This window comes from Alexandromys fortis, unplaced genomic scaffold (genome assembly GCF_014885135.2).
Source record: "Alexandromys fortis isolate MF-2015 unplaced genomic scaffold, M_Fortis_MF-2015_v1.1 scaffold_47, whole genome shotgun sequence".
Lineage (NCBI taxonomy): Eukaryota > Metazoa > Chordata > Mammalia > Rodentia > Cricetidae > Alexandromys > Alexandromys fortis.
The window spans coordinates 7,200,854-7,213,178 of NW_026067957.1; the positions used below are offsets into that span (position 1 = coordinate 7,200,854).

At 37.1% G+C, this 12,325-nt stretch overlaps 1 protein-coding gene across 1 annotated transcript; it reads left to right on the forward strand.

Annotated features, from left to right (window-relative positions):
• Window positions 1-3,278: 3,278 nt before the first annotated feature.
• On the forward strand, window positions 3,279-4,001 carry LOC126507751 (nucleoside diphosphate kinase, mitochondrial-like). Its single transcript, XM_050152478.1, has one exon. The coding sequence runs from the start codon at window positions 3,279-3,281 to the stop codon at window positions 3,831-3,833; it is 555 nt and encodes a 184-aa protein (XP_050008435.1). The 3' UTR covers window positions 3,834-4,001.
• The last annotated feature ends 8,324 nt before the right edge of the window (window positions 4,002-12,325 follow it).

Consider the following 12,325-nt stretch of genomic DNA (forward strand, 5'->3'; position numbering starts at 1 on the left):
ATTTTCCATGTCCAGCCGACCCTCTGTTTGTGTTTTCTTCTTTGCCTCCATTTCAGTTTTCAAGTCTTGAACTGTTTCCATTATCTGTTTGATTGTTTTTACTTGGTTTTCTAGGGTATCATTCACTGATTTATTCAATTCTTCAAACTTTCTCATCCATTTCTATAAGGGCGTTCTTTACATGATGTTTAAGGGGATCAATCACTTTCATAAAGTCAATTTTTTCTACTTCTTGATTAAGGTGTTCATGTCCTCCTGTTGTGAGGTCGCTGGTTTCTGGTGGTTTCATGTTGCTTTTCAGATTGTCGGGTGAATTCTTGCATTGGCGCATTCCCATCTCTTCCTCTGAATGCTCCCCTATGGATCTTCTTTAATAGGATCAGGTCTTCTTGCCTACTGATGTACCTTTCCAGTGATGGCTCTCCCCAGTGATAGCTCTCCTGGTGCTGAGATCAGATCTCAGTGCCCAATGATGACTCTCCCCAATACTGGCTCACCTGGCGCCAAGAGCAAGTCTCCCTGCTGGTTGGGTAGCTCGTAAACAAAGTGCCTGCCTTGCTTGGTGCAGGCAGGCTATTGAAACAAAGGAGCTCCCACCCGCCTGGGTACCCTGAGGATTCGGACCCAGCGCCCAGACAGGCTGAGTTGGGTGATGTTATGTGCCCAAACAGGGCAGAGGGGCAGAAGGAGGGGGAGGGTTCTGGATGCAAGCTGGGTGAGATAGGAAGAAAGAGGCAGTATGCAGGGAGTAGAGGCCCTGCAGAGAGCCCAGGAAGGATAGGGGGTTGAGGAACTTCTGAGTTCCCTGTCCCGGGCTGATGCCTCGGGGTCAGAAACTCACCCCAGTGCTGGCTGGCTCTCCTGGTGCTTAGATCAGGTCTCCATGCTGGTTCTAGCTGCAATTTTTTTTTACATAGGCTCTGTTTGTTGGCCACAGCTCCTTTAAGAGAGGTCTTCCTGATTTAGTGGTAGCAGAAAAATATGCATTGTTTTGAAATGGTGAAAAAGACAAGATCTCCTGAGTGACTTGAGAGCATGGGGACCTTGGGGGAAGCCTGAAGCGGGTAGGGGAGAGGCAGGGAGGGGAGCAGAGAAAAATGTAGAGTTCAGTAAAAATCAATAAAAAAGAACAAAAAAGTAAAATAAAAAGACAGAGTACAAACAGTCATAGATTTAAAAAAGTAAAGAAAATTAAGATAGATAAAGATGGAATATATACAGAGAATTTAGATTAGGTATGTTATTGTGTTTTCTTTCTTTTCTTTTCTTTTCTTTTCTTTTCTTTTCTTTTCTTTTCTTTTCTTTTCTTTTCTTTTCTTTTGACTTCAGAGAGATATTTTATTCCAGCAGTTTCTAAGTTAAACCAACAAAGAAGTATCTTGATTTTAAAAATTTGTTCTAAGAATTTGTTGCTTTGGAAAAGAGGTTCTTCTCTTGTTTCCACAGTCATTGAGAAAGTGTGGATTAATTCCAGACTAATGTGGTTTTATGGACGAAGACCTCCAGAAAGTTTTTATGAACACCCCAAAAAATTAATCCACCCAACAAAAAGCAGAAAGCAGCTTGGAGAGAACTACACCCAAATTCTCTAAGTGATATTTATAAATGTTTGTTTACATTTAAAAATATGCCATGGAGATTTGCATTGATATAGATCTTGGATTACTGGTGCAAATTTAAGTTCAATTTTGTTATATGTATATTTTTTCTTGATTAAGGTATTTTGTTTGTGTAGCCCATTTAAATATATAATGTATAATTAAGAAGTTGGATGTCCCAACCATACAGAAAATCTTTGGGTAACTGTCCAGGTAGTGAGATATCACTGTCAATTCTAGAGTTTTGTAAGTTGCTTAAAATGCACTTCCTGTTTACTGATAATATTATAAATTATTTAGAATAATCAAGAAACATTAGTTATTAGTTAGCCATTTATAACAATAAAATTTGTAGATATGCTAAGCATATTTTCTATATCATACAGAGAAAAATCTTAGATACATGCACTGTCTTTAAGTACCTTAAAAACTTGCAAAATATGATTTGTGTGGGAAAGCCTATATATGTGTTGTTTTTATTGGTTAATGAATAAACCTGTTTTGACCAGTGGCTTAGCAGAATAGAACAAGGTGAGATATAGGAGGAAATATATAGGAGGAAAGAAGGTGGAGTCAGTGAGATACCATGTAATCACCTGAAGAAGACAGTTGCCAGAACTTTGCCAAGTAAGTCACATCTTGGCAATAAACAGATTAATAGAAGTTGGTTAATTTAAGATATAAGACCTAGCTAGCAATACATTTAAGTGATTGGTAAAGCAATAATTTAATTAATATAGTTTCTGAGTGATTAATTGTTTAAATCATGTCTGTTTGTCTGAGAAATGAACAAGCAGCTTCTGCCAACATATGATATTTAAAATACCGTGTTAACAGAATTTTCATGGCAATGAGACACATCTGCTTTGGCAACACCACTTTACTTTATAAAAGGATGATTGATTTCATATAAACTCTATAGAAACTCTATAAAAGTTTGCATTCATTGTGCCAAGATTAACCACAGGACAAAGAAACAGTTTTTGCCTTCACAAATTGACTATGGGCTATGTAGACTGAACATGTAGGACCCAAAGGAAAGTGACTGCTGAACTTTGCCAAAACAGGGAGGGCAGTCATTCAAACTTTCTTCTTCCCAGAAGAGTCTGCCAGATATACTGCAAGATACTAAGGAAGGTAATTGCTAAACTTTACCAGTGCAACGAAGGATAATCCTTCAAATTTTTGTTTCACTGAAAAGTATGCCTGATAATCTAGATGTGTAGATTAAATATGCCCCAACACTTCAGAGAAACTTTGGGTGACTGTATGAGCAGCCATGTGTCTTTGTCATTTCTAAAGTCTTGGAAGATGCTTACAATGTACTTTCTGTTTATTTAGCTAATATTAATTCCTTCTAATATTAATTCCTTCTGCATCTTTGATGGAGTTGAAGACTAGATATAGTTTCAGTGATCTTTAATTGTGAAAGAAAGAAAGAAAGAAAGAAAGAAAGGTAAAAAAAAAAAAACTAAGGATTCACTAAGAAAAGATAGGTAATGTAGTATTTTCTCTGAAATTGTTTAATGCAATTGAACTTGGCATTGTGAATATAAGTATTACCTGTATATATTTGTATATACTTATTGTACTTATTATATATAGTTTTCCTATGCTAGTTAAAACCTTTTATTTTTATCTAGACAAAGAGGGGAAAGTGTTGGCCCGCCGGCCTGCGCCATGGGCTGCCTCTTTGGGCGCGCCGTGCTGCAGGCGTTGTGCGGGCCACGCATTCCAGGCCTGCTGGTGCGCCCCAGTTACGGAGGGCCTTCCTGGCCCCAGGAGCGTACCCTGGTTGCGGTGAAGCCAGGTGGGGTGCAGCGGAGGCTCGTGGGGACTGTGATACACAGCTTTGAGAGGCGGGGCTTCAAGCTGGTGGGGATGAAGATGTTGCAGGCACCAGAAAGCATCCTTGCTGAGCACTACCAGGACCTGCAGAGGAAGCCATTCTACCCAGCCCTTATCAGCTACATGAGCTCTGGGCCCGTGGTGGCCATGGTCTGGGAAGGGCACAATGTGGTCCACATCTCAAGGACCATGATAGAACATACTGACTCAACCGAGGCAGCCCCAGGGACGATCAGGGGAGATTTCAGTGTTCATATCAGCAGGAATGTCATCCATGCTAGCAATTCTGTGGAGGGTGCCCAGAGGGAGATCCAGCTGTGGTTTCAGAGCAGTGAACTGTTGAACTGGGCAGACGGCGGTCACCACAGCAGCTGCAGCCCAGCCTGAGGGTTTGAACTGCCCACTGTTCTTCAGGGTTCATCCATGACCAACTACCTCTGCCAACAAGAACCCAAGCCCATACCCTTCCCATCTTCCAAACCACACCCTGTCCACCTTTTGTCCAACTCCATCCCAGTGGAGTCCAAGCCTCAACTTTATGTGCCTTGTATCCTAAGCCAGCACCAATATTGGATCATATCCTTCTATACCTAAGTGCCAGACAACCTTTTGGACATTGTCAGAGGTGATTTTGCCTGCCCCAGAGGAGAGACATTAAAATCTTCTGCTTTTTTTTTTTTTAAAAAAAAAGGGTGGGGGAAAGTGTTGTAGATTATTATTTTAATATGCATTACATTTACTTATGCTATAGTTCATTTATTTAATGATGTAAAGTTGTGTTGCTGTTATTTATGGTGCATTTGTTTAACTCTGTGAAGCTTTGATTCTTTTCCTATATAAAACACCTGATAGTCTAAAAAGAGCCATTACCAAGACAGGAAAAAGGATAGACAGGGCTGGCAGACAGAGAGTATAAATATAAGGAAAAAAATCTGGAAAGGAGGAATGAGACAGAATAAGGAGAGTATAATGCTAGGGGTCAGCTATCTATCCACCCAGACAGGCATGGAATAAGAGTGAAAGTAAGATATACAGAAGTAAGAAAAGGAAAAATTCCAGAGACAAAAGGTTGATGGGATAACTTAAGATTAAAAAAAACAAAAACAAAAACAAAAACAAAACAAAACAAAAAAACTAACTAGAAGCAAACCAAGCTAAAATTGAGCATTTCTAAGTAAGAGTAAGCCTCCACATGTGCAGTTATTTGGGAGCTCAGAGGTGGGGCCCCCACAAGAGCAAAGAGATAAGCCACAGAATAAAATAACCAAACACATTTTGACATCACATTGTGGGACTAGAGTAAAAGAAAATCCAACAATAGCATAGTTTAAGGCTTCATTAGAATTTCTTCAAATGTAACAAGTATTTTCAAATTACTGCTTTTATTTTGGAGATTATAATACATTCTACTCATTTCCTCTTTTCTTTTTTCCCTTCCAATGCTTCCATATTCTCCTCCTTGAACAGTTTTAATACATCATGATTTTATGAGTATACTCACCACCATTATCTCCCTTTGCTCCCTTTAATACCCATCTCCTTACTTCTGAACTTAGCTTCCTTAGCCTACTTCCCTTTCTGTGCTAATGTCATATAGATAGATAGATAGATAGATAGATAGATAGATAGATAGATAGATAGATAGATAAATAGATAGATTAGATAGATATAGGTAGATAGATATAGATAGACAGATGCATTATATATCTATATAACATAGGATCCACTAACAATAATAAATGTTACTTTTGGCTTTTTAATTTTTTCCTCAAATCATTTAGTAGATTAAATTTTATTTAACACAATATTCAGTTGAATTCCTTTTTAAGAAAACACTGGGATTTTATTTTTCTGATTACAAAGTCAAACTCCATTATATGCATGCATAATAAATTTTTGTTACCCATTTTTCTATTGACAGGCTCACAGTCTGATTGATTAACGTATCATTATGTGGATAATGAAACAAGCCTAAATATTCAGTTATCTTCAGGATATGTTGACTTGGAGTTGTTCATTTATATAGCAAGCAGTGTCCAAATTCACCCATATAGTAACTATGTCTTCATTTATTTATTTTTACAAAAATTCAATACAGATTTCCATAGTTAGTGAGCTAATTTAAATAGTAAGTAGCAGTGTATACTGGATTCCTTTTGTCTACATTCTCAAATGCACTTGTTTTCCTTATGACAACAATTCTGAGTGATTGGGTCAACAGAATCTAGTGGTATTTTTAATTTGAACTTACCAGATGTAACAGTAGGTTGTTTTTTTTTCTCATTTGTACTTTATTTTTTAAGAAGTATATGCTAGCAACATTAGCCCATTTATTAACTAAGTTATTTTGTTTGGGTTATATTTTTATTTTTTTACATATTCTGGCTGTTACTTATCACTTGATGAACATACAGCAAACAAAGATTTTTCTTCTTCTTTATCAGATCCCTCTTCACTGGATGGTTTTCCAATAATATACAAAATTATTAACTTATTTACATACCAACAGTGAACATGCTGTGAATGATATCAATGAATAATCCCATATACAATATCTTAAATAAATTTCTTGCAGACAGAACTGGTAAATTTATGCCAGCCAAAGGAGGTGACTCTCCTGTCTGCCAGTGGATCTGCTCCCCCAAGTCCAATTCTGTTTCTCTGAACCATTCCCTAGGCCTTCACCTTCCAAGTTCAATATCAGCCCCACTGCTGTGCCCTGTCCCAAACCCCAGGCAACATCTACCACTTAGGTGCAGACAATACCAGTCAGAACAGGCAAGTAAACTGCTTGCCTGAGGAGCTGAAACCCCCATCCACTAGTCCTGTTTCAAGGACCATTCTCATAGCCCATGCTGTCCCATCTCAAGGCAAGCCTATCTACTGGGCCCTGCCCCAACTGCAGGTAACTTGTGTCATTCAAGTTCAGGCCACACCTGTCAGAACAGGGGAAAGTCACAGTAACCTGAAAATACTTCAACTGCTCTAGAACAGACCACACCAATCAGAAAAACAGACACCCACAGTTTTAATAAAGCCAAGCTAACCACCAGAAGACTGACTCCCAACATCAACAGAGACTCCTTAATAGATCATAGGTCACACCAGGCACTAGAAGTATAAACCATAATAACTAGAAAATGAAAGAGGACTCTAAACAAGGATGAGAACTAATTATTCCAGACACATAACAAAGAAGCAGTATTAAAAGCTGCAAGAGAAAGCAGCCAAGGAACAAGTAAAGGTAGAACTGTGAGAATTACACCCAATATCTCAATAGAGATTCTAACTATCAGAAGTGTTGAAATAGGAGCAGCAGCGGGACTGCGTCCCCAACACCTTGGCCGCTTGGCTAGCTTATGCCCGAAATAACAACACACAAACTGTATTCATTTAACGGCTTGACCCATTTCTATCTAGCCTCTTCTAGGCTAACTCTCGCACCTGGACTAGCCCATTTCTAGTAATGTGTGTAAGCACCCCAAGGTGCGCTTACCGGGAAGATTCTAGCCTAAGTCCATCGTGGGTTGGAGCTGCCTGGGAGAGCGAAGCCTGGCGTCTCTGCTCCAGAGAGCAGAGCTGTCTGGTCTCTCCGGGAGCAGAGCAGAGTCTGACCTCACTTCCTCTTCTGCCCAGAATTCTATTCTGTTTACTCCTCCCACCAATGCTTTAACCTATGAGGCCAGACAAGCAGTTTCTTTATTGCTCAATGACCTTCCTCCATCACAGAAAAATCTATGAGACCACAGATGCCATCCCTGATTGAAATACCCAAAAAAATTTTCAATCACCATAAACGGAGAAAAGAAGACAGTTCATGGTAAAGTCAAATTTAAATAGTGCTTATCTACATATACAGCCCTAAAGAAGATATTAGGAGGAAAACTCCAACCAAAAGAAGTTTTCTACATCCATGAAAAGATGGGAAATAAAAAATCTCACAACAGCAAAATCTAAAGAAGAGAAATGTTCACATGCATGCACGTGTGTGTGAACACACACACACACACATATTCTCACCACCGAAACAACCAGAAATAAACAGTGCTCATTATTATCTTTCAAAATCATTGGACTCAATTTGCAAATAAAAAGAAAAAAGCTAACAGAATGTGTATGCCTTCTAGAGCTGTCCTTCTGCTGCATACAAGAATCACACCACAACATCAAAGATAGAAATAAACTCAAAGTAAATTGTCAGAAAATTATTTTCCACTCAAATGGACCAAACAAGAAAACGATCCTAATATCTAACAAAATAGACTGCAAACCAAAAGAAATCAAAAGAGATTAATTAAAGAAAAAATCTGCCAAGATGATATTTCAAATCTGGACACATACGCCCCAAATGCAAGGGTCCCCCACATTTGTAAAAGAAACATTATTAAAGCTTAAATCTCATATTGAACCATATACATTAATAGTGGCAGACTTCAACATCCCACTCTCACCAATGGTCAGGTCATCCAGTTAGAAACTAAACACAGAAATAATGGAACCTTAAGACTTAAGAACTTAAAACTTAAATGGAACTAATAAATATCCATAGAACATTTCACCCAAATGCAAAAGAATATTCCTTTTTATCAGTAGTTTATGGAACATTCTCCAAAACTAAATACATAATCATTCACAAATCAAGTCTCAACTGATAAAACAAAAGTAAAATAATCCTTGTGTTCTATCAGACCACCATCGGTTAAAGTTGGATTTCAAAACCTACATAAATTAAAAAGAATTCTACAAATGCATAGAAACTGTACAATTCTCAACTGAATTACCACTGGATCAAGAAAGAAGTTAAGAAAGGAATTAAAGACTGCCTCTAATCCCAGGAAAATTAATACAAAACATATCCAAACCTATAGGACACAATAAAAGCTGTGCTAAAAGAAAAGTTCATAACTCAAAATTCTACATAAAGAAATTAGAGAATTCTCATGTCAGTGAATTCAGTAACTCTGAAAGATCTAGACCAAAAAGAAGGCAAAAATAACCAAACTGAAGGCTGAAATCAATAAAATTGAAATAAATAGAAAAATAAAGAATTGGTGATACAAAAAACTGTTTCTTGGAGAAAGTCACCAAGATAAGCAAATACTTGTCTAAGATAACTAAAAGCCAAATTGAGAATGCTTAAATTAACAAAAATCAAAATGAAAAAGGGGACATCACAACAAACACCAAGGAAATCCAAAGAATCATTAGATAATACTTTTAAAATATATATTCCACAAATTTGGTAAGTCTAAAAAAATGAACAATTCTCTAGAGAGATACCATTTACTAAAGTTAAATTATGATCAGATAAACAATTTAAGTAGACCTATAAATTGCTAAGGAAATCAAAACATTCATTACAATTTGCCCAACAACAACAGAAACAAAAACAAATAAACAAACCAGAGCCAGGAGATTTTAACCCAGAATTCTACCAAGCCATCAAAGGAGAGCCAATACCAATACTCCTCAACTTATTCCACAAAATAAAAGCAGAAGGAACATTGCCAAATTCATTTTATTAAGCCATAGTCACCATGATAACCAAAACACACAGACTCAACAAAGAGGATTAAACACCAATTTCCCTCATGAACATAGGTGCAAAAATGCTTAATAAAATATTTGCAAATTGAATACAAGAACACATAGAAAAGTTTAGTCATTATGATCAGTGGGCTTCATTGCAGAGATGTAGGAATGGTTCAACCTAGGAATCTATCATTGTAATCTGCCATATAAACAACCTGAAAGAAACAAAACCCACATGACCATCTCAGATACTGAAAATGCCTTTGACAAGATCCAATAGCTGTTCATCATAAAAATATTACAGAGGTCATGGTTACAGGGAACATAGCTAAGTATAATAAAAACAGCATCAGGAAGCCTAAAGCCCATATTTTATTACTTGGAGAGAAATTCAGAGCAATTCTACTAAAATCAGGGACAGGACAAGGCTATTTACTTTCCCCATATCTATTCAAAATAGTAATTTAAATTTTAACTACATCAATAAGACAACTAAGGGAGATTAAGGAGAAACAAATTGGGGAAGAAGAAGTCTAAGTCTCTAATTGCAGATATGTTATTATACATAAGTGGCACCAAAAATTCCATCAGGATACTTCTACAATTGCTAAGCACCATCAGTAAAATGGCTGGATACAAAAAAATCTCAAAAATGTAGCAACCCCAGGACTAAGAAATGATAAATAGGAGGACAACAATATCAGGCAAATAACACCATACATAATTAGTCACAAATAATATAAAAGACTTTTATCTAGCTTCAACAAAGCAAGTGAAAAATCCTGTGTGATGAGAAGCTCAAGCATTTGAATAATGAAATTGAACAATATATCAGAAGAAGGAAAGCTCTCCCATACTCATGGATCAGTAAAATTAACATAGTAAAAATATTTATCTTACCGAAAGCCATGTACAGATTCAATAAAATGTCCATAAAAATTCCATCACAATTTTTATCAAACCTCAGAAGAACCATACTCAACATCGTAAGGAAAAACAAAAAATCCAAGATAGCCAAAACAATCATGTACAATAAAAGAACTTCTGGAGGTTTCACCATCCCTGATTTCTAGAGCTACTGCAGAAAGACCTTATCAAAGGACAAAAGAACAGACCAAAAAATAGGAAAAGATCTTCATCAAACCCACATCTGAATGATGCATAATATCAACAGAAGAAGCTCAAATGGCTGAAGGACATTTAAGGAACTGTTCAACATCCTTAGCCACCACGGAAATACAAATCAACACTACATTGTGATTCCCTCTCAAACCTGTCAGAATGGCTAAGGTCAAAAACACAAATGAATGTTCATGCTAAATAGGATGTGGAGCAAGGGTAACACTTCTCCACTGCTGTTTGTATGTAATGCAAACTTCTACAGCAATTTAGGAAAATAATCTGGCAGTTTCTCAGAAAACTGGAAATTGAGCTATGTCAAGACACAGTTATAGCACTCCTATTCATATACCAAATGGAGGCTCTATCCCACCTCATTGACAGTTGCTCAGCCATTTTTATTGCAACTTTATTTGTACTAGTTAGAAACTAGAAACAATATAGATATCCCTCAACTGGAGATTCAATAAAGAAACTCTTATGTTGCGTAGAGGGGTCACTTGTTTGATTCCTGTTCACCCGGCTAGGTTAGACCCAAAATAATCACACAGAAACTATTTTATTTAAAACACTGCTTGGCCTATTAGCTCTAACTTCTTGTTGGCTAGCTCTTACATTTTAACTTAACCCATCTCCATTAATCTGTGTATTGCCACATGGCAGTGGTTTACCAGCAAAGTTTCACCATGTCTGACTCTTGCGGCCACTCCATGGCATCTCTTTGACTCTGTCCTTCTTCCTCTCAGCATACAGCCTATCTTTCCCTGTGTAGTTCTGGTCCTCCCTGCCATAAGCTCAAAGTACTTCTTTGTTCATTAACCAATAAAAGCAACGCATATACAGAAGGACCTTCCACACAATTTCCCCTTTTCTGTTTAAACCAAAAGAAAGGCTTTAACTTTTACACAGTAAAATTACATATAATGAAACAGGTATCAAGCAAAAATTACCATTACAGTAGTTATATCTACTTTATATTTTATCATTTCTGAAGAAAACTATAACTATCTACCTTCAACTCCATCAAAGACTCCAGAAGGATATAATATCATCTGAGTAAACAATAAGTTCACTGTAAGTGACTTTCAAAACTCTAGAATTGACAGAGACATCTCACTACATGGATACTCACCCAAAGATTTGCTGTATCATTGGGGCATCCATCTTTGGTCTACAGGCCCATAGTATCCATCAAACTTTTTCACGAATCAGGAAATTTCAAAGACAGTTCCACCTATATTGCCAGTATGTCTGTCACATTTGTTTTTGTCTTGCAGAATGTCTAGCAGAGTCTTTCATCAAGCAGGAACCCTAAAGGATAGTTTCACCTTTAGACAAGTTCATCAGTCATTTTTTTTTCCTGTGGATCCTGCACCTGCATGTCCAGTTTATGCAGTTAGGCAAGAGCAGTTTTTTTTTTTTTTTTTCCCCAAATGGCTAGTAAACTCCAAAAGGAGCTTGATAGCTGATCTTTCTCTTGAAGTAGATTGGTGCTGTCAGGGGAAGATGTGCCTCATTGTCATAAAATGTCCTAAGTTCTTTAAACATTTAAATGACATATTCTGACGATCTTGCAAGATTTAAAGCATACCTAACTAACTGAAATATATCTCTAAATATATTAGAAAACCTAAGTAACATGATTAAAATATTGACTAGTTACACAATGTACTATTACTCACCTTTACAAAAAAATCATGAAATTTTCAGGTAAATAGACAGAACTAGGAAGAATCATCCTGAATGAGACAACTCGGATTTAAAAAGACAAATGAGGTATGTACTCTCTCATAAGTCGATAGTAGAGTAAAGTAAATGAGAAACATACTACAATAAAGAGACCCAGAGAAGATAAATATTAAAGAGTGCTCAAATGGGTGATTCATAAATTTCACTGTGAAAGATAAATAGAATTGATATTGCCAGACGATGGAGGAGGGTTCTAAAAAGGGGTGGTATGACCCAAAAAGGAGGGATCTTATAGAGAGAGGATAGAGGGAGTCGGTACTGGAGAGAAAACTGAACATGGGGGCCTCTCTGGGATGAACTAGAAACTCAGAGCAATGAAAACTCTGAGAAATTTAGGAAGGTGGCCCTAATAATCCTAAAAATAGAAAATTGAACTGGCCATCTCCTATAACTAGGCACGACTTCCAGTGGAGGGACTGAAACACTAACATAGCCATAAACATTTCAACCTACAATTTGCTCAGACTACAAGACATGAT

Excerpts from the sequence above, each read along its gene's own strand:
- LOC126507751 (XM_050152478.1), top strand. The coding sequence starts at position 3,279 with ATGGGCTGCCTCTTTGGGCGCGCCGTGCTGCAGGCGTTGTGCGGGCCA.